The sequence below is a fragment of the Siphateles boraxobius genome, unplaced genomic scaffold, assembly GCF_051911475.1.
Source record: "Siphateles boraxobius isolate OS27281-9 unplaced genomic scaffold, OSU_SipBor_1 130, whole genome shotgun sequence".
Classification (NCBI taxonomy): Eukaryota; Metazoa; Chordata; class Actinopteri; order Cypriniformes; family Leuciscidae; genus Siphateles; species Siphateles boraxobius.
The window spans coordinates 31,231,813-31,256,621 of record NW_027508734.1 but is presented as its reverse complement, the minus strand read 5'-3'; the positions used below and the strand labels follow the sequence as shown (position 1 = coordinate 31,256,621).

The following is a 24,809-nucleotide window of genomic DNA, read 5'->3' as shown; positions in this document are numbered from 1 at the left end:
ATGAAGTGTTTGTAGTGATTCCCATTTTGGCTATTCAGTCGTCCTCAGTTCCAGCATACATACTCCCAGAATTTCTCACATCGTTATTTCCAGTGAGAGAACTAGAGAGCAAAGTAAATAGAAGGTTTAATTAAAAACTGATCACATGACTCTTGATTTGCATAAGAATGTGGCCATGTGTATGTGGTTGTGGGTGAATAAAAGAAAGAGATTAGGCGCATAAAGAGTGATATAGAGACCACAGAAAAAGAAAAGCAGACCGGAATGAGTCTCTTGGCTCCCAGAAGTCATTTGGTGTAACATTGTAACACCATCCCTCAGTTTAACAATAAACCAAGTGTCAAGAGTATACTGGACCGTCTGCTTTATTACAACTACAGTTAAACAGGCTCATCTGCAATAAAATTGAGCCATTCTCATGGCAAGAGTGAGAGAGGGAGAATAAAGAAAAAGTGATGCTTTGTGTGTCTGAATAAACAATATAAAAATACATAAATGTTTACGGCTGATGTTTCAATTGTGAGAGCCAGTAGTGAGATAAATGAAGTTTGGATTGGATTTGATTTGATGTTATTGTGCAATGAAACTGACTCTCATGACCTTTGTAAACCTTTAGTAATAATAAGCTTTAAAGAGGAATCTATACAGCTTTTTTTTCATAAACAAAGCTTTGTGTTATGTAATGTCAAAATGTGCTCATATTTATACTTTTGGTTGTTGTTTTGTGTTGTTCCAGGAGCTGCTTATTCAATTCTTCAGGGATGGTCACAGGACGATGTTGTCACAGTGGAGCTTCTGAGAAGGAGACGTTGGCTTCTCCTGCAGCCGCTTCCGATGGAAAGTAACAAAGCCAGTCAAGACAGCTTGAAGCCTGAGTCTCAGGATTTGCCTGGAATGCTGGCTGATGACGACACAGATAACACCTCCCAAATAATGGTAACCTTTAAACTGTAACATAATAATGTAATTTCCCTCAACAGACTAAGGGCATAGTACATGCCCAGCCAGTGGTTGTCATATATATCACAACTGTTCAGTGTTTTCCAACACATAATGTTTATTTGAGGTTTCAGACATTCAAATACATTTAAGTACTATAAAAAAATATTTGTATTTTGTAAGATACACACTGATGTTGATGGAAGCAGCAATAATAATCCTTTCAAACATCATTTGATTTGACTATGTGTTTTATTCACATCAAATACACATTGTGTAGGTTACTATAAAGTTTACTCTATTCTTCTACCAGTTCACCAGCCATTTACTCTCATGTCTTTCGGGAGAAGTGGATTAATGTACAGCCTTCAATTCCGACAGCTCAGATTCTCAGCATTGAAGCACAAACTAACATGGCGGTGCCCGTCATCCTTGATAGATCAACATACATTACCTTTAAAAAGGTGTTTCAATAACAAAATACATTTACTTACACATATTTGAGAATCAGAATATCAGATGTTTCATGATATAGTTCAAAAGTTTGTGAATATTTTAAATAAAAAGGAAAAATTAAATAGAATACTGATAGATTAGATATACTGCACTATTGTTGCCGCATTGTGTCACTTGAATAGCCTGATGTGGCGCCATTAAAATAATGATACATTATATAATAACACAATATATAATAGTGATACATTCAATAATAACAGTGGTCTTAAAGGGATAGTTCACCATAAAATGAAAATTCTTTCATTAATTACTCACCCTCATGTTGTTCCAAACCCGTAAGACTTTCATTCATCTTCTGAACACAAATGAAGATATTTTTAATGAAATCTGAGAGATTTCTGTCCCTTCATAGACAGTCCACAGCTCCACGCAACTACCACTTTGAACGCTTCAAAAAGTTCATAAAGAGATGGTGAAACTAATCCATATGAATTGAGCGGTTAAGTCCAAATTTTCTGAAGAGACACGGTTGCTTTATTTGATGAACAGATTGAATTTAGGCTTTTATTCACATATTAACATTCATCAACTCATACATCAGTTCTGATAAATGGAAGCTCAAACATGTTTGCTTGACCTGCGAGAACCAATGAGAATCATTCTCATCTGTTACGCAGCACGTTTGAGCTTCCTCAAGAACTAATGAGGCTTGTTCTCGCGGATCAAGCAAGTAAGGTTGAGCTTCTGTTTATGTTTGCTGATCAATGTTTATATGTATTTTCATTTGTGGTCCGAAGATGAAAGAAAGTCTTATGGGTTTGGAATGACATGAAGGTGAGTGAATGTTGACAGAATTTAAATTTTTGGGTGAACTATCTGTCAGATGCAGGGGTGGGGAAAGGAGTGAGAACTCAGGTGCAGTGTTGATGGGCTTTTAATAATAATAAAATAAAACCAAAACATACAACAAAAAATACCCCGAGGGGGAAAACAAGACAGACTTGAACGACTTGAAAGAATCACACAATAGTAAAACACAGTGTACAGATGACGACGAACCAGCACAGGATTACACAAGGAGAATAAATAGGGAGAGCAAACAAAGGAGATAACGAGGGAGACAGGTGGGGCAAATTAATCAATAATCAGGTAACAAGATGGGAGGGACTAGACAATCGACAGGAGAGCACATGGCACAAGGAAACATTCATGACAAGCCATGTGCTCACACTAAACATGACTTGAACACAAGCACATGGCCAGTAAAACAAATTACAAGACATGTGCTCACACAAAACGAGACATGAAAATGCAGCCAATGAGAACACTCATAAGCCACGTGTTCACACAAACCATACAACATGATAGCACGCAGCCAGTGATAAACACAAGCTGCATGCAACACAGCACAAGACAAAACATGACATGAAAGCACATGAAACAAGGCACACAGACAAGACAAAACAGGAGTGTCAGGGCTCTGTCACAAAACCAAGAAATAGACTAGACAGAAGTGACAGAACCCTGACACTAACCCTTTAAAAAACTTAAAATAGAAAAAAAAGAAAATGGTTATTTTTTTTATTTTAAATAGTAATTATATTTTACAATATTACTGTATTTTCAGCTAGGGGAGCATGGGAGACCATAAAAACAGATGTCAAGTTTCCTCCACTGAGTTACGGGCTGTCAGACATTTAGCTCTGGGGTTTGACTTCCTCTTACATTTAACATGTATTCATTTAGCTGACGCTTTTATCCAAAGCGACTTACAATTGCTATATATGTCAGAGGTCGCACGCCTCTGGGGCAACTAGGGGTTAAGTGTCTTGCTCAGGGACACATTGGTGTCTCACAGGGGATTCGAACACCAAAGGCATGTGTCTTATCAACTGCGCCATCACCACCCTCTTACGACAGTGTTCTTGGTTTATTGAGATTTGGTTTAACCTTATTTCTTTTTTTTATTTGAACACATGCCATCCTTGCTCAAAGGACCACCAGCTATCTTTATGTTCTAGAATCAGATGCTGATGTGATGGTTTCTGTCATCATTTACTCACCCTCATGTCATTCCAAACCTGTATAACCTGACTTTTTCTGCTGTGAAACATAAAATAAGACATTTTAAAATAATACTTTTTACCATTAAACTCAACGGTATCCCAAATGGTTACCAACATAGTATTTCAGGATATCATACAGGTTTGGAATTACATGAGGGAGAGTAAATGATGACTTGAGAAAATTATGAGAATTTTAATTTTTAAGGGAACTGTCTTTAACCAGCAAGACTTCATGGCAACCAACTTTATCAGAAAGTCAACCCAAGTTTTACATGTTTACAGCATGGCAACTGCACAGCATGCTGGTCCACAAGCTCGACCTGCACTAACCAGCATACAAATTCTTGCTGGTCTGGAGTTGGTCTTAGTTGCTGATAAAAAAAATGTTGTACATCGATCAATGTGGTCATTATATCCATATGAAAAACATCACAAGACGATTTAGGTGCACATGTTTTCAGTATTGAAAGTATTTCCCACATGATTATTACTTCAAAGCAGTGGGAGTGAGTGTATACAGTATGTAGTTGCTAATTTTTATGTCCACTGGCTGTTTCCTTTGATGTTGTTTTACAAAGTCTGAGTAATGGACTTTTAGTGTTTGAACTCCTACCAGCTCCTGTATACAAACGTATTCCTGTATAAACATGCATACACACATACATACCCATACACCAGGTGCATCATTTATTTCACACACACTTCAAAAACACTGTCATTTTTTTAAATTTTGCGTGTGTTCAAAGGCCTGAATTTCTATTACTGTTTTATGACATAGCCTCAGGCTTTATTTTAGGCTTTTAGGTTTTAGTTTTAGTTTCAGCATGTGTCACTCTGCTGGTTTTGCACTTTACAAGATTAAACTGTCAGGGATAACATATATTTACCTCTCCTTAACTCAGACGCATTTCTTTCTTTCTGAGAACTGTATTATTAATATTGTTCCATGCTGAATTCCTGAGTGCGAGGGTGTTTGATAAGATGCTGCAAACATCTGTGGGTTTTATCATGGGTTTTCTTCCTAGGGTTTTTACAGACAGCCTTGCCTTGCTCAGTAAACAACAATAGATCAATCCAGGAGGATTTCATTAACACTCAGAGGGTCATGTCCAGTGGGTCTTCGTCTTTTTTATTATAAATTCATCAAACATCATGTCTTGTACTCACAAAGCACATGTGTCCTCACAGTATAAAGATATATTTTTTTGCCTTTATCATGACAGGAGAGCAGAGAGGGGAGCAGGACAGCGGTTGGGACTCAAACTCGAGTCATCCGCAGTGAATGATCATGTCACAATTATGGCTTTGGTAATGTGATCAGGGGTTTTTGGCACGCATTATGCTAATTGGTAGACAAAATATTCATTTTGGTTCATTTTTAAAACCCACTAGTTTTTAATAATTGGATTACTAATGATGGTTCTTGTAGATAATGATTTGTAATGGTCAGTAAATTAAGGGATACGATTTCCATGAGTTGATTTTCTTTTCGTGAGTTGATTGTTTTCTTCTACCCCAGTCCAAAGTGTTATGCTGTTACCAATCACCAGTGATTGGCTGTTTCTTCTGGCACTCAGATTTTCCATCCATTTGCTTGGCAGATGAACCTGCAGACCTGTTTATTTATTTAAAATGTAAAAGTTTTGGAGTGTCACTTTTTTGCTTGTATGTTGATATACCAGTTACATCTGATCGCAAGTATATGTTCGTTCGCACACAGATGCACTTACATCAACACTTCTATAAACACGTATAAGAACTGTGTCTCAATCACTCGTCTTCCTCTTTCTTGAGACTTTGAACCCAATTCTGTTGTGTTGAACGGAGAGGGAAAACTGGGCTAAAAGAACTCAGTTGACCCTCAGCTGTTATTATGGCGTCATATTATCCAAGGAAAGGCTGGAGCACCTCTATAGGCACGTCTGAACAACACTCAGTTCATTAAACTGCTCAGTGTCCCTCCTAAATATGTGGTGAGCATTGAAAATACATACGAACAGAGATTGGCTCAGATTATTGTAGACATCCCTCTGTGTGCTCATATTTTCTTCCGAGAGATTGTTTTGTTTTGTTTTTAATAGTGACAGACCTGAAATGGTATTTGTTTGTGATGTAATAATCAGAATGGGTTCATGGCCCCTGATTGTAAAAAGTCTGCCATAAACAAATATGGATAGTTTGGGGGTGTTTATTCATAGTTTATTAAAGGGATAGTTCACTAAAAAGTGAAAAATTCTTTCTTTGCACTGTTGCACACCATCATGCTGTTCCAGACCTGTATGATTTTCTTCTCAGTAAGAATTGTGTCCTTTATCCTTACTGGCTGTCTGATATTTCCTTGTAGGAAGACACAGATCATAACTACTACACCTCAAAAGCTTATGGCCCCAGTGACCCTATGAGCAAAGAGTTATGGGTAAATATCGATCAGATGAACAAGGAGAAGGTGAAGATTCATGGCATCCTGTCTAATACACACAGACAAGCAGCGGTAAGACAGCATTCATTCATTACACTCAAATCATTTAAAATACAACTCATATAGCTCCACTGACCAAGATTCAAGTTCAGCAATAACTGTTTTTTATCAGCCGTTTATCCTACAGTACATGTTCCTTATTAGAACAACACTTTGTATAGTGAGGTTTACACCTGTTTCTGTTGTTTCTGGACGAGTTTGTCTGCTTGGGTAGATTATGAAAGAAACGGATCAAGTGTCGATCCTCAAATACCACATTTCTCTGAAATGGGATAAGGTTTTGGTGTGTCGCCATCCCATTACTGGAACAGACTGTGATATCCTCATATTGCTCTTTCCAAACAAAAGAAACCACAGCGGACAAGCATACCATAGATTTAGGACAGAAGTCAAATTTATTAGCAGAGTTACGTTTGCTTTAGCCGACCACAGAATGAGTCCATGCAGTCTACCTGGATGTACACTTGCTGTATGTTTTATTGTAATCATGGCCTTCTGTCGTAATTTTATATTTATTCTGCTTATTGTTTAGATCTTTTTATAAATGCAAGCTAAATTTAGTCTTTTTTTCATCCTCAGCGGGTCAATCTCTCCTTTGATTTTCCATTTTATGGACATTTGTTGCGAGAGATCACTGTTGCAACCGGCGGTAAGTGAAGTGTCTTCCTCCACGTGATGTGTGCTGCAAAAACCAATGATTTTCAATAAGGTTATAAGAAAGCGTCTGCCTGTCTCCATGTGATATGAGTATTATATGGCTGAAGCAGAACACGATTTATATGAGCTTTCAGATGAATATATAATTGATTGGTTTTTGCTTGTAGAGCTTAACTGTGAGTCACAGTGTTCTAGAGGATCAGGCTGTGTTTTTCAGCTGTGAGAGGTTCTTAATAATGGCTGACTGTGCATGCTGTAGATATGAGGGCATGTGTGGGGATTTTTATTATGGTCGTGGTTCATGTGACTCACTGGCTCCTGGAATGTGTCTTAGATGAAGCAGTGAGAGTGAGGGAAAGATAGAGTGAGAAAACCATCCTATAATTTCCCCCTACATCAGTCATATTTCTGTGGTTATAAACGATGAAACACAGAAGTGATCTAAATTTCTCAGCGAAGCCATGTTCCCAGGAGCGAAAAATCTGGTACTTTCCCTGCCTAAATAACATAATAATAAACAGCACTGAAAAATGTTTGCTAAATTATTAAATTCGGATTGTCTTTTTAAATAGCTATGCAAATGGCCCATCTTTTTGGCAAAGAGTAATTGCACTAACTCCACCCACCATTGTCTGGTTGAGCCAGACATAATTACAAAAAAAGAAACTCCTTTGGTAGCTGGGACATTGGTGCGGAGAGCAAAGACAGTGAATTTAGCTTTTGATGTAACAGCTCCTTCAAAAACACATTCTTCTCCCTATTCCCATCTCATTTCAGCTGGAATTATGGTTTTATTGCATGATGTTTTATGGTGTACTACAATACACTGAGGTGCAAATAGTGTCTTGCTTTTGCTATTTATACTTATATTATTAAAAGTTTAAGCCTAATGATTGTTTAGTTGTCTTTGGGGCAGTAATCAAGGTGTGAAGTGGTCGTTGTCAGTTGTTTAGTACTGTGACAGTTCAATGGTACAGTCATGGAATAAGACTACACTATCATGGTACTGTCACAGTCTTCGTCTGCACCTGTCTGTCTTAGTCTGCACTACACTCCCCAGAATCCTCCGCGTCTCCACACCTGAACTTACTCCCTCACTTATCAGCCCGTTCATCGTTATCATCCTCTGTGTCACGTGTCTTCACCTTGTTATGCTTGATTTGTGCTTGTATTTAGTTTTTTTGTGTTCAGTCTGACTTGGTCGATTCTTGTAAATGTTTTGGTGTTTTTTGTGAGTGTTCCTGCCCGTCTTCCTGCCTATCTGTACCTGTGTGAATTATTGGAGTAAACTGTTTGAATTGGAGCTTATGACTTTAGAATCCTTCTTCAACCCACATACACCGTGACAGAAGAACCAACCACAAGAGAAGAAAGGAAGTTGCCCACTTCCTTTTAACCCCAGCTGATCGCCTGATTCATTGTTTTCAAGATGGCTGCTCCATTGAGGAATATGTCGCCGGTTTCTTGGAACTATCTGTTGGGGTAAGCTGGACAGATGAAGACCTGAAATCAGTATTTTGGGGCGGACTGGACAATCATCTGTACCAGCGAGCTCCAGCGGCGCTATTCCAGGCTCGTTCTCCCAGTACCTAGATCATATGCTGTGGCTGAGTGGCTCCTCCTTCACTGTGGGCGTGGCCGATTCGCCGCTCGCGGAGATCTGTGACTAGCCCGCCATCAGGTCTGTCTATGGACGTCAAGGGCTGGTGTCCAGCCAGGCAGATCTACCATTAAAGGCCGCACAAACCGCCAAGAAACCCGCCCAGCAAGGGTCTTGTCCCGCTAAGTCTCGTCCAGCCCGGAGCCCTCTTCACCGCCGGCGCCGTCCAGCCCGGAGCCCTCTTCACCGCCGGCGCCGTCCAGCCCGGAACCCTCTTCACCGCCGGCGCCGTCCAGCCCGGAGCCCTCTTCACCGCCGGCGCCGTCCAGCCCGGAGCCCTCTTCACCGCCGGACCCGTCCAACCCAGAGACTCCTTCACCGCTGGTTCCGTCCAGTCCAGAGACTCCTTCACCGCTGGTACCATCCAGCCCTGAACACTGTCCTGACTCTGTCACTCTCCCCAAGTATTTTTTTTGGGGGGGGGGGGGGGGGGGGCTATAGGTCTCCGCCATGGCCACCTGAAGGGTCTTCACAGCCACCCGAGGGGTCTTCACCGCCACGGCCACCCGAGGGGTCTTCACCTGCGCGTCCTGCTCCGCCCTGGCCGCCTGTACGTCCTGCTCCGCCCTGGCCGCCTGCACGTCCTGCTCCGCCCTGGCCGCCTGCACGTCCTGATCCGCCTTGGCCGCCTGCACGTCCTGATCCGCCCTGGAGGCTTCCTGCCCCTGTTAGACCACATCCTGGTCAGCCTTCAGGGCCCCCACCAGGGCACCCCTGTTGATTTTCTACGGCGCGAGGTCGCGTCTTTTTGAAGGGGGGCGTTCTGTCACAGTCTTCGTCTGCACCTGTCTGTCTTTGTCTGCACTACACTCCCCAGAATCCTCCTCGTCTCCACACCTGAACTCACTGCCTCACTTATCAGCCCATTCATCGTTATCATCATCTGTGTCACCTGTCTTCACCTTGTTATACTTGATTTGTGCTTGTATTTAGTTTGCTTGTGTTCAGTCTGTATTGGTCGGTTCTTGTAAATGTTTCGGTTGTTTTTTGTGTTTCTGCCCGTCTTCCTGCCTATCTGTACCTGTGAGTTATTGGAGTAAACTGTTTGAATTGGAGCTTATGACTTTAGAGTACTTCTTCAACCCGCATACACCGGTATGACAGGTACTTGTTGGCAATGGCAAACTGTTGTCACAATTGTGAAGTTCAAGTGCTTTGTGTTTACAGAAAGTGAAGGTGGTCAGCATAGTCCATGTTGGCTGAATTCCTGTGGAAAGATTTCCATTGATTTAAACAGACAAATGCTGAAAACACATTTTAGATTATGTATGTGTGTTTGGAATGTCCTCTCTCCTGTTTGTGAGTGGGATGGAAGGAGGCCTTTATACGGCTAATTAGAGTATTAATCACTTTGGAGACAGGCCAGGGCTGTTTGCCAGGATGGATAGATGGGAAAGGAGGAGAGCACAGAGATTTAGAGGAAAGAGACCCACATGTTCATCCATTGGTGCCAAAAACATTTTAGTCATAAACAAATTGAGTGCATTTATCTTATCTTATCTTATCTTATCTTATCTTAAATGTTTTTGTTAATGAATTAATATAAATTCTAATGGTTTGGTTTGTGTGTCTTTTCAGGGTTCATCTATACTGGAGATGTGCTTCACCGAATGTTGACAGCCACACAATATATCGCTCCACTTATGGCAAACTTTGACCCCAGCCTCTCCAGAAACTCAACTGTCATCTATTTTGACAATGGTAAGAGACAGAGGCACTGGACTGTGTGTTTGTGTGTGTGTGTTGGTGAGATACTGAGAGACAGATAGTGCCCTATCCGACGGAAATATATAGTGGAAATATATAATGGTACAGAAATATCCAATATAATTCAGACATATCAATCTTCAAATGCACACACCCATCAAAAACATTGTACCTTGACTTGCCATAAATCAAATGTGTCACATTATAGATCAGGCATCTTTTCAAGATGTTATTGATTACAGAGCTCTACAGTCACAGAAACCAAGCCTTTATTATAAGTATTAAATATACTATTAAATATTAGTTAAATGTGTTTGTGTGCACTTTATAGGAACTGCTTTGGTTGTCCAGTGGGATCACGTCCATCTCCAGGATTCTTATAATCAAGGAAGTTTCACCTTCCAGGCCACATTACACAGCGATGGGCGAATTGTCTTTGCTTACAAAGAGGTCTGATATATATTTTTTAGTTTCATCCTCTATATGTCTTTCATCCTGTTTTCTATTTGTTTCTCTCACTGTGTAACTCTTCTGTGATTACTTCCTGTTCCATCAGAGTTTGTGTGATTGTGTCACTTTTTAATTTGCCACTTACAAACATGGTCAGGGACCATGTAATGTCAAAGTGAAATGTAACTGATATGGTTAAGACTTTCCAGTTTTAGTACAGATCATGTGCAGTCAAATGTGACATAGTACTTGAGATAAAAATGAATTAAAGCGTTTTTTAAAAAGAGATCAAGTATGCAATCATAGATAGTTTGCGCTCAAATGCACATTTCTTTATGCAATGTCAGAATTAAGTAATGTTCTTGTAAATGTAAATGTATTCTTTTTTACTTTCTGTATGTACTGTTATGTGAAAAACCCATCTGGGGACGGACATTGCAAATTAGCCTTGGCTATACATGTTGTAGTGTGGTGCATGTTGATTGTTCCCACTTGTCCCTATCAAATAAATAAAAAAAATAAATTAATCACCTTTAGTCATTAATCAAATAATATTTAAAATTGACTATTTATATTATATAGGCTACATATGTATTTGTAATTGTATGTAGAATAATAATAATTGTACGTGCAATAATTTTATGAATAAAGATTAAAATATGTATGACTGAAATATATAAAGAAATATTGTAAGCCTCTAGTCAGAAGGTATTGGAAATGCTGCTGGGATTCATTGGATTATTGCAAAGCTCATTCAGACCGCTAAACTCCTAACTAAATTAAACCTCCCACTCTCTCCATTTCTGCTCTACTCACTCCATTTCTTTCTTTCTTTCTTTCTTTCTTTCTTTCTTTCTTTCTTTCTTTCTTTCTTTCTTTCTTTCTTTCTTTCTAGCTGTCAACATTTGTCAATGATTGATGAGATAAATCATATGTGCTTTTATTTCAGGTCCCAGTGCAGATAGCAAAGATCAGCTCTGTCAATCATCCAGTGAAAATTGGGCTTTCTGATGCCTTTGTGGTGGTCCATAAGATTCAGCAGATCCCCAGTGAGTGAACGTGATGCATTCATCATAACACAAGTAAACCATCTGCAGTCTGTATGACAGGTGCTATATAAAAAACTGGGAGTATGTTTGTTCTGACAGTCAGTTACCTCTGGGATGATCTCAAAGCTCCAATCTCCTCCCTTCTCAAGCTGTCTGTTTGTTGTCTGGTGTGCCAAACAGGAAAAGTCTGTGATGTTGTAGTAACAGTGAGCCCCGCAGGACCAAACCCGACTGCGCTGGAGTGACACATTTAGCAAATAAATATGTCTGGAGTTGGGCAGTGAGTGAGTGAGTGTGGAAGAGATCGTGAGCGAGTGTGGAAGAGATTGTGAGGAGAGAAGGTGTTTGCTGTCAGGACATCATGAATGGAAGCTCATGATTTTCCACGACAGCTTATTCTTTCTAAGCATGTGTGTGTGTGTGTGTTTGTTTGTGACTGTCTGCTGGAAAAGGGCAGGATTTGCATCATTCTGTCTGTCTATCTGTCTGTTACAATATGAGTGAGAGAGAGAGAGAGAGAGAAGAGTCAGCTCTGAGGGGAAGGAGGGATTCTAGAATGAGATGAAGTGATTGAGAGTAGTAATAGCCTGTGTTGGTCTTGCCTCTCTTTCACTAATTAGTGTCTGGAGACTCATCAGGACACACTGTTTAAGATGCACGCGCACACACATGCATATCACCGGGCAATATCAGCATGCTAAGTAGTTTTGTGACACCCCATGGGCAAGAAATGTAATTACCCACAGGAAGAGAAAAACAGCCTTCAATGAACAAGCTGAAATTTCCTGTCTTAAAGTTTAACCACTCTTTTATGTATTAATACGCCAACGATGCAGCAAGGTCAGACAGTCACTTCCTCAGCTGCAGACAGACACACATTCATGAGCTGTACATTCAGCCAGAGGCTGACACATGAAAAGCCATATATATATATACCTACAAACACATTTTGGTTTTATTCTATTAGAGAGTTTTTATACAGGGGTGACCCAAACTCTTAACACAAAACTGTATATATCAGTAAAGTTAAAACCACTAAAAAGGTTTTTTTTTTTTTTTTACACGTTTATCTAAATTTGCAGGGAGATTTTTAAATTTTGAAGTATACCTGCACACACGTACACATATAGAAAACCTGCTACATTACCCAGCTTCTTCTCATTCTAATTCAATTTTCCATTTCACTGCTTTTGGGTGATTCAACTACCAGTCACGTAGATGATGTTTCACTGATTGCATCAGTATTTGCAGTTATGTCCGTACTGTACACATCCGTGTACATGCATTTGATCCAGCGTGTGTCAATTATGGGTGGCTTAACTTTAACTCAAGGACTATTACAGTATATACTGAAATACCTTCAGATGAAGCACATTGAACTAATGTTGGTTGATCAGCCAATGCATTTTAACTTATGAAAAGTCATGTCATTAGAAACTGAGTAAGAAACTGAGTATGAGTACTGAATAACCAATGTATAATAGTACACTCATTGCATTTTTCATTATTTTTAAAGAGTAATAAATGTTAGAGATTCCTAAGACGGGAATCTTTTCTAATGTCTTTTCTAATCTTTTCTTTTCTAATCTAATGACTAATTACGTTAGTAAACACACAGCTCTTTTTTGGAAACTACTTTTGGAAAAACAAAATTCTAAACATGCTGTTCAGAAACTACCTTTACATGTATTCAGTGCACTCTGCTGCCTCATGCAGTTGTCCACTCAAATGTGGTTTTGATCGTCTCTACTGACCAGTGACCACAAACAATTTTACTTTTACAATTTTTTGACAATGATCCCCATCATTTAATATGAAATCAAACGTCTCCATCTATCTGTTGAATGAAAATGAGGTGGATTCACTCAATTCACTTCAAGGTATCCACCTCATTTTCAATGTAGAAGTACAATGGATATAAAAATTCTACACACCCCTGTTAAAACAGATGGTTATTTTAAAGGGGTGGTTGATTATGGTTTCACTTTTCTAATTGTAGTTAGTGTGTAATGTTGCTGTTTGAGCATAAACAACATCTGCAAAGTTACGATGCTCGAAGTTCAAAGCAAAGGGAGATATATTCTTTTAAATAAATTGTTATTTTAGGGACTACAACAAACGGCTGGTAGGAACTACACAACATTCTTCCCGGGTTACTGACATCACAAACCCTAGAATTTACATAAACCCCACCCCCAGAGCAGGAAATATAGATTATCATTACAAATTATGTTAATCAATGACTAGAAGATAACTACACATAAGCTACATAAATTCTTCTGACTCCGGTTTGAACTTAAAAGGCTAAAAGTTTTTGACATTTTCAGTGCATGTCTGTGTGAGGTAATCGAAACTGTAAAGGACACAAGCTCTTGAAGCTCCACCCCCTGTGCCGGGAGCAGCAGCTCATTTGCATTTAAAGGGACAGACACAAAAACTGTGCTTTTTGCCATAGACTGTAAAAAAAATGTGGATGTAGTGTCCGTGATGTCACCTTTAGGTTTCTGAAGAGCGTTTTTGAAGCCTGAATTGGGCGGAGTCGGCCGTTGCCATCTTGCCATTGGGTAACTGCGTGTCTCTCCCGGATAAACGAAAATGGGCAAAGAGGCGGTCGATGGAGTTGAGGTGCCTGGCTGCTGAAACCACGCCCGCCTAGCTGGATTTGATCGAGTTAGCTCAGGCATAGGAGCTAATGCTATATGCTGCTGGTCTCGCGCTAAAGTCACAGCTGACTTGAAGAAGTAAAATCAATAGTTAAAGTTCATGTTTTTGCCCTTTGAAATACTATAATAGTTAAAAGACATAACTAAAAGTGAGACTATGTGTATCATGATGCATTATTATTCTGCTTGTTAAAAATGTATTATCATGCAGTAACTTGCTCTGAGCCTGTGTGTGACAGTGATTCATGCACATACATGCCAGCCAGCGTGGCATAGCACATCAAGTTCTTAGAGAGCTTTATTCAGTCCATTTTAAATTCTCATTTTGGTCACCTCTCAAATGGGTTAAACCATAGATATTACCTAAGAAGTTCAAGTAAATGCACTAGAAATCCGCGCTCATTCAAGGGTGTGCATCTATTGCATGGACGAAGAGAAAGCACTGACACCTGCAGGATTTTATCTGATTTCAAAGTTAAATAAGCATATATAGTCTATCTGTTCCGTGAGAGCAACGGTACCGCAGAACAAGTGTAGCCTCTATATCTATAGATGTTTTTAAATCTGAAAACTCCAAAAAGCAAATAAATTGTCAGACATCCATGAGTGCATGATCACAGAGGAAAACGTCCTGTTTGCGTATGCAACCCCCCGTTCCCTGAATGAGGGAACGAAGGACGTAGTCGACGTCGACTGAATGGGGATCGCGTCAGAGCCTATTATCTTCGAGTACTATTGAACGAGCCAATGGAATTGACGTGCGTGATTCGCATCACACACTCCGTCCCCGTGGCACGGGTATAAATATGGAAGTGGATGCACGCACTAGTTGCTTTTCGCTGAGGAGCAGAGCGTAACTCGGAGTCAGCGGTGGTCCAGCGTTAGTGGCAAGGGGACTACGTCCTCCGTTCCCTCCTTCAGGGAACGGTGGGTTGCATACGCAACCAGGACATTCCCTTTCAGTCGATAATCTTTGAAAACGCCACTAAAGCTGCCACCTTCCAGTGCCTAGACAAAAGCCTCCTGATGCCCCCGCAATTTTAAGCCGGGGAAGGACAGGGCTTAGGCCAGGGAAGTCACTGCTGTTCCTACAGGACCACTGGGTAAGCGTTCCCTGTACATTTGAAGGAAGGGATGCTGCGGAATCCACATCCTACCCAGGGGGGGGGGTAACGTGGAGAATACACATATGAACTGGGCGGAAGACCGGGCAGTATGACATATGGAATGTCACTGGGGTGGCTCCAGCCTAAAACGGGGGGAGACTCACCAGACAGTGACGGCAGAGAGACTCTGCCGAGGGAAGACACGTGCTCGCCGTAGGGAGCCGTATCGTGGAAGAATACACAAATGGGATCACCGTAGGGACCGCAACAAATGGACCCAGACTAACACAGGTTCCACACTGCTTATGAGTGGTAGGCCTAACACCAGACGTTATGCACGTCCAACGTCAGAGTGGTGTGGAGGAAGTCAACAGAGTTCGGATTCAGGGAACTCAACTGGAGTAGAAAGGCGCACGTATCCAGTCCATAGGAGGGGAATGGCGCAGCAAGCCGACACTTGAACCGGGCTCACGGTGAAACTGGCTTCATGAGAAGGGAGCCCACGGGAAGCTGCGGTTCAATCTAGGTGTTGCCCAGCCCCCAACTCTAAAATCTGTCAGTAAAGCACTCTGTCAATGCCCAGGCAGAGCAAAACACTCATTATAGAGGAGCTCAACACATAAGTGGACATGAGCCTCTCGGAATTTTTCACCGAAATGAAGGCAGCCACCATTAGTGTGCCAACTTTGCTTGGAAACAGCCTTCCCTTCCTGCTGAATTCCTAACAGATAAGAGCTGGTCTGAGGCCTAAGGCTTGCACTCTGTACACGTCTAAACGCTATAAAGCGGACAGACAGAGAAAGCCAGGGCTGGGTCTGCCTCCTCCGGGGCAGCGCTTGCAGGCTCACCACCTACTCCTATTATGGCAGAGGTAGGAACCTTGGGCACAATCCAGGCCGTGGTCTCATTAATCCATCCAAAGTCACTGCCTTACGCAAACTAAAGCACTTTAAGCGTAAGCGAAATACTAAACATGGTCAATCTACTATCCATACCAGCAGTAATTAATATCATGGGAAATTATAGATTTTATATCCCGGGAGAGTTAGCCAGCCTGAATGGACAGAATAAATACAACTGGCAGGGAGACAAAACCGGAGAGGCAACTGAGCGGCCCCGGAGGGGTCATGACCCATCTGGGCCCCAGGGGAAGGAGTCTCCACTCACGCAGGCTATAACTGTCGTGATGGCTCGTCGGCGGTATGATTGAGTAGAGCGAGAAGAGTGGAACGAAGCGTGCTCAGGAGCTTCTGTCTCCAAGGAGGAGGTGACGGGTGAGTCGTGACATGTGAGGGAAGCTTACGCAACGGTCGCAATATCTAACAACTCAAGGCATGAATGCCTGTGTAGTCGGTGGTCGCCCAGGCCCCCGTTAAAACACGCCCTTTATACATGGCCCCTCAGTCAATGAGGGTTTGGCAGCAGACGGGGTGAACTGTAGTCACACAGGGTGAGCTGCTCTGCCACGGTCACCTCGGGACTTGATCGTGAAGCTAGCACTGAAGCAGTCATCATATGGAGGAAGCCAAATGGCTGCATCTACCAAATGCACCAGGAGCCTCTGAAAGTTCTTTCAGTGGGACCCTTTCTCACTTCTATACACACCAGCTGAACACACTCTCATTAGAGAGACGTGTTGGACCGAATCCACCTCCAAAACTGAAAAAGAGATACTCAACCCGTGGGCGAGATTACTCTCTCCCAGTTGACCTGAAGACGCAACGGACTGTGAAGCACTCGGAGAGAAGGACTCTGTACTGATACTTCAACCCTCACGCCCTACACACAGGATGGCCTGCGGCACGGAAGGTAGAGACCTGAAGCACATGTCAATCAGGTCGGAGCTGCAGACCAACCTTGGGCCAAGATGGTCACAACCCACCACCTAGTAGCATGAAGAATGAGTTTACAACTGGTCTTCATACTGGCTGGAGGCGGCTTTATCAAGTCCTTCGCCAGAGGTCAAAATGCGTGCACAAGTAAGGAGCATTGCTCAACACTAGGTGTGATGTATATCACTGGAGTCCAGGAGCACGTCTGCTCAACACAGAGTGTGATGATATCACTGACTTGAGTAAGATACCTGAGCCTGAGGTGGGGCAGCAAAGTGGAGGGTGTGGTGTTAGTGTGCTGTGCAACACTTACCTGTCTCCACTAGCGGCAGGAGGCACGTGAGAAGGCTGAGACCGGGTCCTCGAACGCACCATGCTGCCTGCTTACGACCAAGGGGGAGCTGAGGGCTGTAAGGCTATGCAAGGTCACACCCGCCAGACTGGTCCTCTTGGGACCCAGGAATAGAGAAATTTGCTCTTTTTCTGAAAATGTGGGTACCGCTGACCCCGTTTTTATAGGAGTCAACGGCGGAACAAACACACACATAACACAAACTCCAGAAGGCCCTCCAATCGGCCAGAGGGAGTGGATCGGTGGCCACTCCAAGAGCAACTTCTCCATCCCTGGGGGGCCCGTCCAAGTTCAGCCTTTTTGCTGTCGCTTACCACCTGGCTTGGGCACCTGGAGCGGGCTGGGCGCCCCTTCCAAGGCCGGCTCCACGCTGGGACCTGGATGTAGGCTGCTGCAATGGTCCAGCGGGAGCTGAGCCGGCTGTAGGCGGATGCCCTCAGCGACAAGCAGGCGGAGGATCTGACCTCGGTGGGCGGGTGAAGGTAGCAGCGTTCTGCTGGGGCAGGATGTGTCGGATAGCCTCTGTCTGCTTCTGGGCTGTAGAGAACTGTTGGGCAAAATTCTCTACAGCGTCGCCGAATAACTCAACCTGGGAAATGGGAGGGTCCAGGAACCGAATCTTGTCCGCTTCTCATGTCAGCCAGGTTGAGCCAGAGATGGCGCTCCTGGACCACAAGTGTGGACATCACCAAACTGACTGCGTGAGCTGCAACCTTCGTGGCCCGTAGGGCGAGGTCAGTTGCAGTGCGTAGCTGATCCATGAGCTCACGGTCCGGGCTACCCTCTTGCATGTTCATGAGTGCCTGGGCCTGGTGGACCTGGAGCAACGCCATGGCATACAGAGAGGAAGTGGGTTGCCCACAAGCTTTGAAAGCCTTGCCCATAAGACCAGACGAGAACTTACATGCTTTAGAGGGGTGACGAGGATCACCCCTCCAAAAAGCGGCGGCCACACATCACGACAGACCGCTCCACTGGAGGGATAGCCTCATGACCCTTTGCGCTCCCCCGTCAAGGGTAGTGAGGGGGGAGGAGCCACGGTTTCTGGCAGAGAAAGGTGCCATCCATGCCTTCGTAAGCTCCTCATGCACTTCAGGAAAGAAAGGTACCGGGGCGGCGGGCTGAGAACCAGCACGGCTTGCCCCGATAAACCAATCATCCAACCGAGACATGATTCCACACGAGCCCTACCGCATCGGCGGCCTTTTTCAGCATAGCTGACATCTCTGGATATGGCTCGGGCAACACTGGTCTCCCAGGAGGAGGTAGCGCAGCCGAGTTGTCATTTCCAGAGTTCAGTTCCCCTTCTGATGCTGCAATTGACATACTGTCCGCTGGAGGGGCCCCCAATAACACGACTGGTCCGTCCACTACAGAGGGACCAGCGGGTTCACTGGGGAGCTCCACCGGCTGCGGTGCGAAAGAGAAGTGAGGGATCCACGGTGCCTTTCCGGAATTTTGGAAAAAATCACCTAAAATCACCCAGCTTGGACGGCACCCCAGTCATTTTCTGGGAAGGTAACCCAGAAGAATAACCAGGGCGGGGCCCAGAAGCTGGGACTACACCTATGCTTTTGACGAAGGCGAGTCTAGATCTCAGCACCGAGATGGCTATGTTCCCACAATGGTAACATGACTCATCCACAAAAGCTGCCTCAGCATGCTGTAAGCCCAAACATGTTATACAGCTTTCATGACCGTCAGAGGGGGACAGAGCCATACCACACCAGAAACGCACGGATGGAACGGCATCTTGAAAAAGACACACTCACACCCGTGTTGCTCTTTTAGGAAATGGGACCGGCACCAATGCTGGAGCACACAGGGAATGACCGCAGCAACACTGAATCAGTCAGACTAAAACAGTGAAGGACTCACTTCTCGCCTTCTAACCAACCGCCAGCACACAACAAAAAAATAGAAATTTGATGCTGTTAAAACAGCAGTTGAGAGCTGAGAAGCTCGCGATCACCGCTGCACAACGCTGTAAAACACCAACACTGGGATGTCTTCCTGCAAGAACACTGAGACACTCGCTCATTGAAACAACAGCACTCTTCAGAGACATCAAAGACGATCGGCTCTGACGAGTTGGGCATATTTAAGGAATACGCCGACTTTTTTGGACTTTAGCTTATTCGCCGTATCCCCCAGAGTTAGATAAGTCCATACATACCTTTTTCATCTCCGTGCGTGCTGTAACTCTGTTTGACGCACCCACCGCTAGCCTAGCTTAGCACAAAGACTGGATGTAAATGGCTACAGCTAGCATACTAATCCCAATAAGTGACAAAATAACTCAAACATTTTCCTATATACATGTTGTGGTTTGTATAGTCGCAAAGTGTACAAATAACAAGGTCATATGAGACACAGACATCTTTTAACAGCATAAATACTGGGAACTATATTCTCAGAAGGCGAAGCACTGCTACTTGGGCGGAGTGATAACCGCAGCACCTGAGAGATGCACCGTTGTTTCTAACGTCAACAAAACCAACGTGACTAAGTTCCCCCCTGGCTCCTCTCATTTGTTACTGGGGTGATAGAGCGCGTTCGTGACAACACAATACTAACATTACAGGGGATACATGGAGCCCGGGAACAACTGCAATAGTAGTTACCACCCTATTCATATAATAGTGTCACTAACGTTACATTAGATCTAGCTAATGGCACTGTTACAGTAGGCTAGTCATCTAAAAACATAACGGAACACTTACCGCAGCCACAGGTGATCCACTTTGTCCTGTCTGTGCTATCGATGGGATGGCCGTATCCTTCAGCACACTTTTCATGGCACGTATGGCAAATTCCATTTTCTCAAAATAGTCGTCATCAGTGAAATGTACTGAGCAAATACGATAGTCCTTGATGATCTCTTTAGGTGTTTTTGGATCGATATCCAGAGCAAGTAGCCATTGATTCATCAGGTCAGTGTTTTTGATTGGAATTCTATGAAACATCATGGTATTACCTGGTCTCTCCTGTTTATTGTCGCAGCTCTTTACAATACAGTGAACACCCATGATTGTAAACTATGCTTTTACTATCTAGTAATTGTTGACTCTATTACTCCAACTCTGAGCGAACTCTCTGCTCCTCAGCACGGTGCGTCTCAGGTGCTGCGGTTATCACTCCGCCCAGTAGCAGTGCTTCGCCTTCTGAGAATATAGTTCATAGAGAGAATATAGAGAATAAAATATAGAGAATAGAATATAGAATATAGAGAATAAGTATCATAGAATATAGAGAATAAGTATCCCAATATTTATATACAACTATGACTATACAAATCACAACATGTAAATAGGTTTCATGTTGTGATTTGTATAGTCACAGAGTGTACAAATAAAAAGGTCATATGAGACACAGACATCTTTCTACCTTATAAATATTGGGAACTATATTCTCAGAAGGTGAAGCACTGCTACTTGGGCGGAGTGATAACCGCAGCACCTGAGACGCACCGTGCTGAGGTGAGGAGCAGAGAGTTCGCTCAGAGTTGGCGTAATAGAGTCAACAATTACTAGATAGTAAAAGCATAGTTTACAATCATGGGAGTTCGCTGTATTGTAAAGAGCTGCGACAATAAACAGGAGAGACGAGGTAATACCATCATGTTTCATAGAATTCCAATCAAAAACGCTGACCTGATGAATCAATGGCTACTCGCTCTGGATATCGATCCAAACACACCTAAAGAGATCATCAAGGACCATCGCATTTGCTCAGTATATTTCACTGAGGACAACTATTTTGAGAAAATGAATTTGTCACCCGGACCATGAAACGTGTGCTGAAGGATACGGCCATCCCATCGATAGCACAGACGGGACAAAGTGGATCACCTGTGGCTGCGGTAAGTGTTCCGTTGTGTTTTTAGATGACTAGCCTACAGTAACAGTGCCATTAGCTATTTATACGGTTAAAAGATGTCTGTGTCTCATATGACCTTGTTATTTGTACACTATGTGACTATACAAACCACAACATATAAATAGGAAAATGTTTGCGTTATTTTGTCACTTATTGGGATTAGTATGCTAACTGTAGCCATTTACATCCAGTCTTTGTGCTAAGCTAGGCTAGCGTTGGGTGCGTCAAACAGAGTTACAGCACGCACGGAGATGAAAAACCTATATATGGACTTATCTAACTCTGGGGGATACGGTGAATAAGCTAAAGTCCAAAAAAGTCGGCGTGTTCCTTTAACATAGGGGAGATACAGATTTGATTCACTTTTGCATCCAGCCTCAAGCGGCCAGTCGATGAATTGCAGTTTAATTCTCTTCTGTGTTGGTTTCAAGAGAGAAACCTAGAGGTTGCCACTTGGTTTTTGCTCACCTTCAAAAAGTGACAACTTTAACATGCTATATAAAAATATCTGTGGGGTATTTTGAGCTAAAACTTCACATACACACTCTGGGGACATCATAGATTTATTTTACATCTTGTGAAAACGGCATTATACCACCCCTTTAATGTAAAAAAATTAACCAAATATAAATCACATCAGAACTTTTGCACATTTAATGTAAAAATGACACCCTATACAATGCCTCTGAAATGTGACACATTTCAGAAAAAAAAAAAAAAACTTTAAAAAACTTGGGTGCATAAGACTCCCTTCAATAATCGGGTATATGGCTGTGTTCTGAATTAACTAATCATCAATCTCATGTGATATAGTACACACCTGTCTTTGCCTGAATTAACTCCATTCTTGTAAGGTTTTTACTTGCACTATCATAAAAACCAACAACCAATACAATTCTATTTTGTTGTGTTTACCAATGAAATTATGTTCTTTTTATTAAATCTCATGTTTTAAAATCTCGTGTTTTTGAACATCTTTACATTTATTCCAAAATATTAACCATAAGAATGCAGTAACACGTTTTATGTATATTTATTTGTAAACTAAGGCCACGTCCACACGAAGCCAGCGCTTTCCCTATCCAATCTTTTTTTTTTCCTCGTTCTAAAAAAAAATTCGGTAAACACGGCGCCGTCTCAGGAAATATCTGCATACACACGAAACCACTGAAACCGACCTAAACCAATGTAGAATACATGCCAGACCTGTATGAGGCGCTGTAATTCTGACACCGATACACTAAAAACAGAGAAGAAGACTTGCGCATAAACCTTGCGCGCTGTATACAATAATATTAGGAACAGTAGCTTCTTTTTTTCCTTTCTTTTTAACCAAGAACTTTATTGAACAATATGAAAAACCATGAATGGCCTGGAATGTGTCAAATATAGCAAGGAGACATTTTAATTATTTATTAATAGTGTTTTCTGTGACGATGCTGACTCGCCACCTTCGCAGTAGGTGAAGGTGCGTATAGAGATAAATGCACACTTCATACGGATTATAAGAGAGTTGTCTGTTTCTTTTCGTTTTGAATTATTTTGTTTAAAAGCTTAGATATATATCTGAGTTTCTGTTCATTTATGAGACAAGCTCCAGTTCACGTGGGATGCAAGTTATATGGCGTCGGCGCCTCCGTGTCCTGATGGCTATTGTCTGCTATATTTGCTTCTTATTTATTAAATCCAGGCAATTGGTTGATGAAACATTGATTAAAATTAAGATACAATTTATACAAAACAAAATTCACTTTAAAGAAAGGCTTTATATAAAACAAACCTTAATGAAGTGGTCAAAATGATGTCTCAATATTGCGCATCTTATGATTAGGCTACTCAGGCTATTCACTTTTCACATAATCAACATATATGAAATGGAAAAAATAACTTATTATTTAAACATAAATATGAAACTAACTTTTCTTTAATGGCTACAACATGTAGGCCTACAGTACAGAGAAATTTGATGTCGGAGCGAACGCCGTGTCACCGGTGAGCATGAGGGGCAGAGGTGCGTTTTTTGAATAATAATAAAATAATTCCCAACGATCGTTGAATATTGTTTTTGCTTGAAATGCCCATCCCCACAAAATACGAAATGTCAAAATACAAGCATCATAGCATAAGAAAGAAATATGAACAAATAAAGAAGTAAAATAAAGAAATAAAATAAAAATAGATTAAAGTAGGCCTAAATAATAAATAAATAAATAAAATAGGCTCAGTAGCTTCTGAAGCATGAACTCAAGCAAGTAGTCGCAGTTGTTGTTGCTGTTAGCCTACTGATTTAGCGCCCCTGACTAGTCGACACGTGGGGTGATGACATCATCGTTTCACAAAATATATGGATTGGCCGTACACACGAAGACGCAAGGGTGTCGTTTTCAGATTTATCCACCCTGGGACCCGGTTTCAAAAAATAGCGGTTTCAGGCCCTTTCCACACGGAGACGCGTTTAGCTGTATACGTACAAATTTTTTATCGGATCGGCACTTCGTCCAGACGGATCCGGCGTTTTGGGAGACTGAAACCGCTATTTTTTGAAACCGGGTCCCAGGGTGGATAAATTTGAAAACGACACCCTTGCGTCTTCGTGCGTACGGCCAATCGGTATATTCCTTATACCCCACGTGTCGACTAGTCAGACGCGCTAAATCAGTAGGGTCTAAATCTTAAATAAAACAGCAACAACAACTGCGACTACTTGCTTGAGTTCATGCTTCAGAAGCTACTGAGCCTCTTTTATTTATTTATTTATTATTTAGGCCTACTTTAATGTATTTTAATTTTATTTCTTTATTTTACTTCTTTATTTGTTTATATTTCTTTCTTATGCTATGATGCTTGTAGGCTATTTTGTCTGATTAAGACATTTCGTATTTTGTAGGGATGGGCATTTCAAGCAAAAATAATATTCGACGATCGCTGGGAATTATTTGATTATTATTAAAAAAACGCACCTCTGCCCCTCATGCTCACGGGTGACACGGCGTTCGCTCCGACATTACATTTCTCTGTACTGTAGGCCTACATGTTGTAGCCATTAAAGAAAAGTTAGTTTCATATTTATGTTTAAACAATATATTATTTTTTTCATTTCATATATGTTGATTATATGAAAAGTGAACAGCGTGAGTAGCCTAATCATAAGATGCGCAATATCGAGACACGTCATTGTCACGGTTGCGGTGTAGATGAAGACAGGCTGAGGCAAAAAGCTATGGCGGCAAATCAATGCCAATAATAACCTAGCGCACAACTGATGTTGGCGCGCGCGGTAAATGACTTTCGCGAGAGAATAACAGATCTACATGCGAGGAAACGGGAACTCGCGAGCTCATTCATACTCTGCGCGCGCTCATGACATCTCCTCTGCACGCAATTCAAGCCCTCGCTCGCGCATGATCATTTCACACGCTCTCGCGCGCGCGCATGATCATTTCACACGCTCTCGCGCGCAAGCATGATCATTCCACACGCTCTCGCGCTTGATCTGCTCTCGCCTGCTGCTTTT

General features: G+C 42.2%; 1 protein-coding gene across 1 annotated transcript in view; it reads left to right on the top strand.

The window, feature by feature from the left end:
* Positions 1 to 24,809, top strand: part of plxdc2b (plexin domain containing 2b) — a 107,746-nt gene that overhangs the window by 51,922 nt on the left and 31,015 nt on the right. Inside the window, exons 2-7 of the mRNA XM_077229238.1 lie at positions 737 to 936; positions 5,806 to 5,952; positions 6,520 to 6,589; positions 9,836 to 9,958; positions 10,296 to 10,414; positions 11,364 to 11,463. Coding sequence (XP_077085353.1) covers positions 737 to 936; positions 5,806 to 5,952; positions 6,520 to 6,589; positions 9,836 to 9,958; positions 10,296 to 10,414; positions 11,364 to 11,463 — 759 coding nt within the window. The remainder of the gene's footprint in view (positions 1 to 736; positions 937 to 5,805; positions 5,953 to 6,519; positions 6,590 to 9,835; positions 9,959 to 10,295; positions 10,415 to 11,363; positions 11,464 to 24,809) is intronic.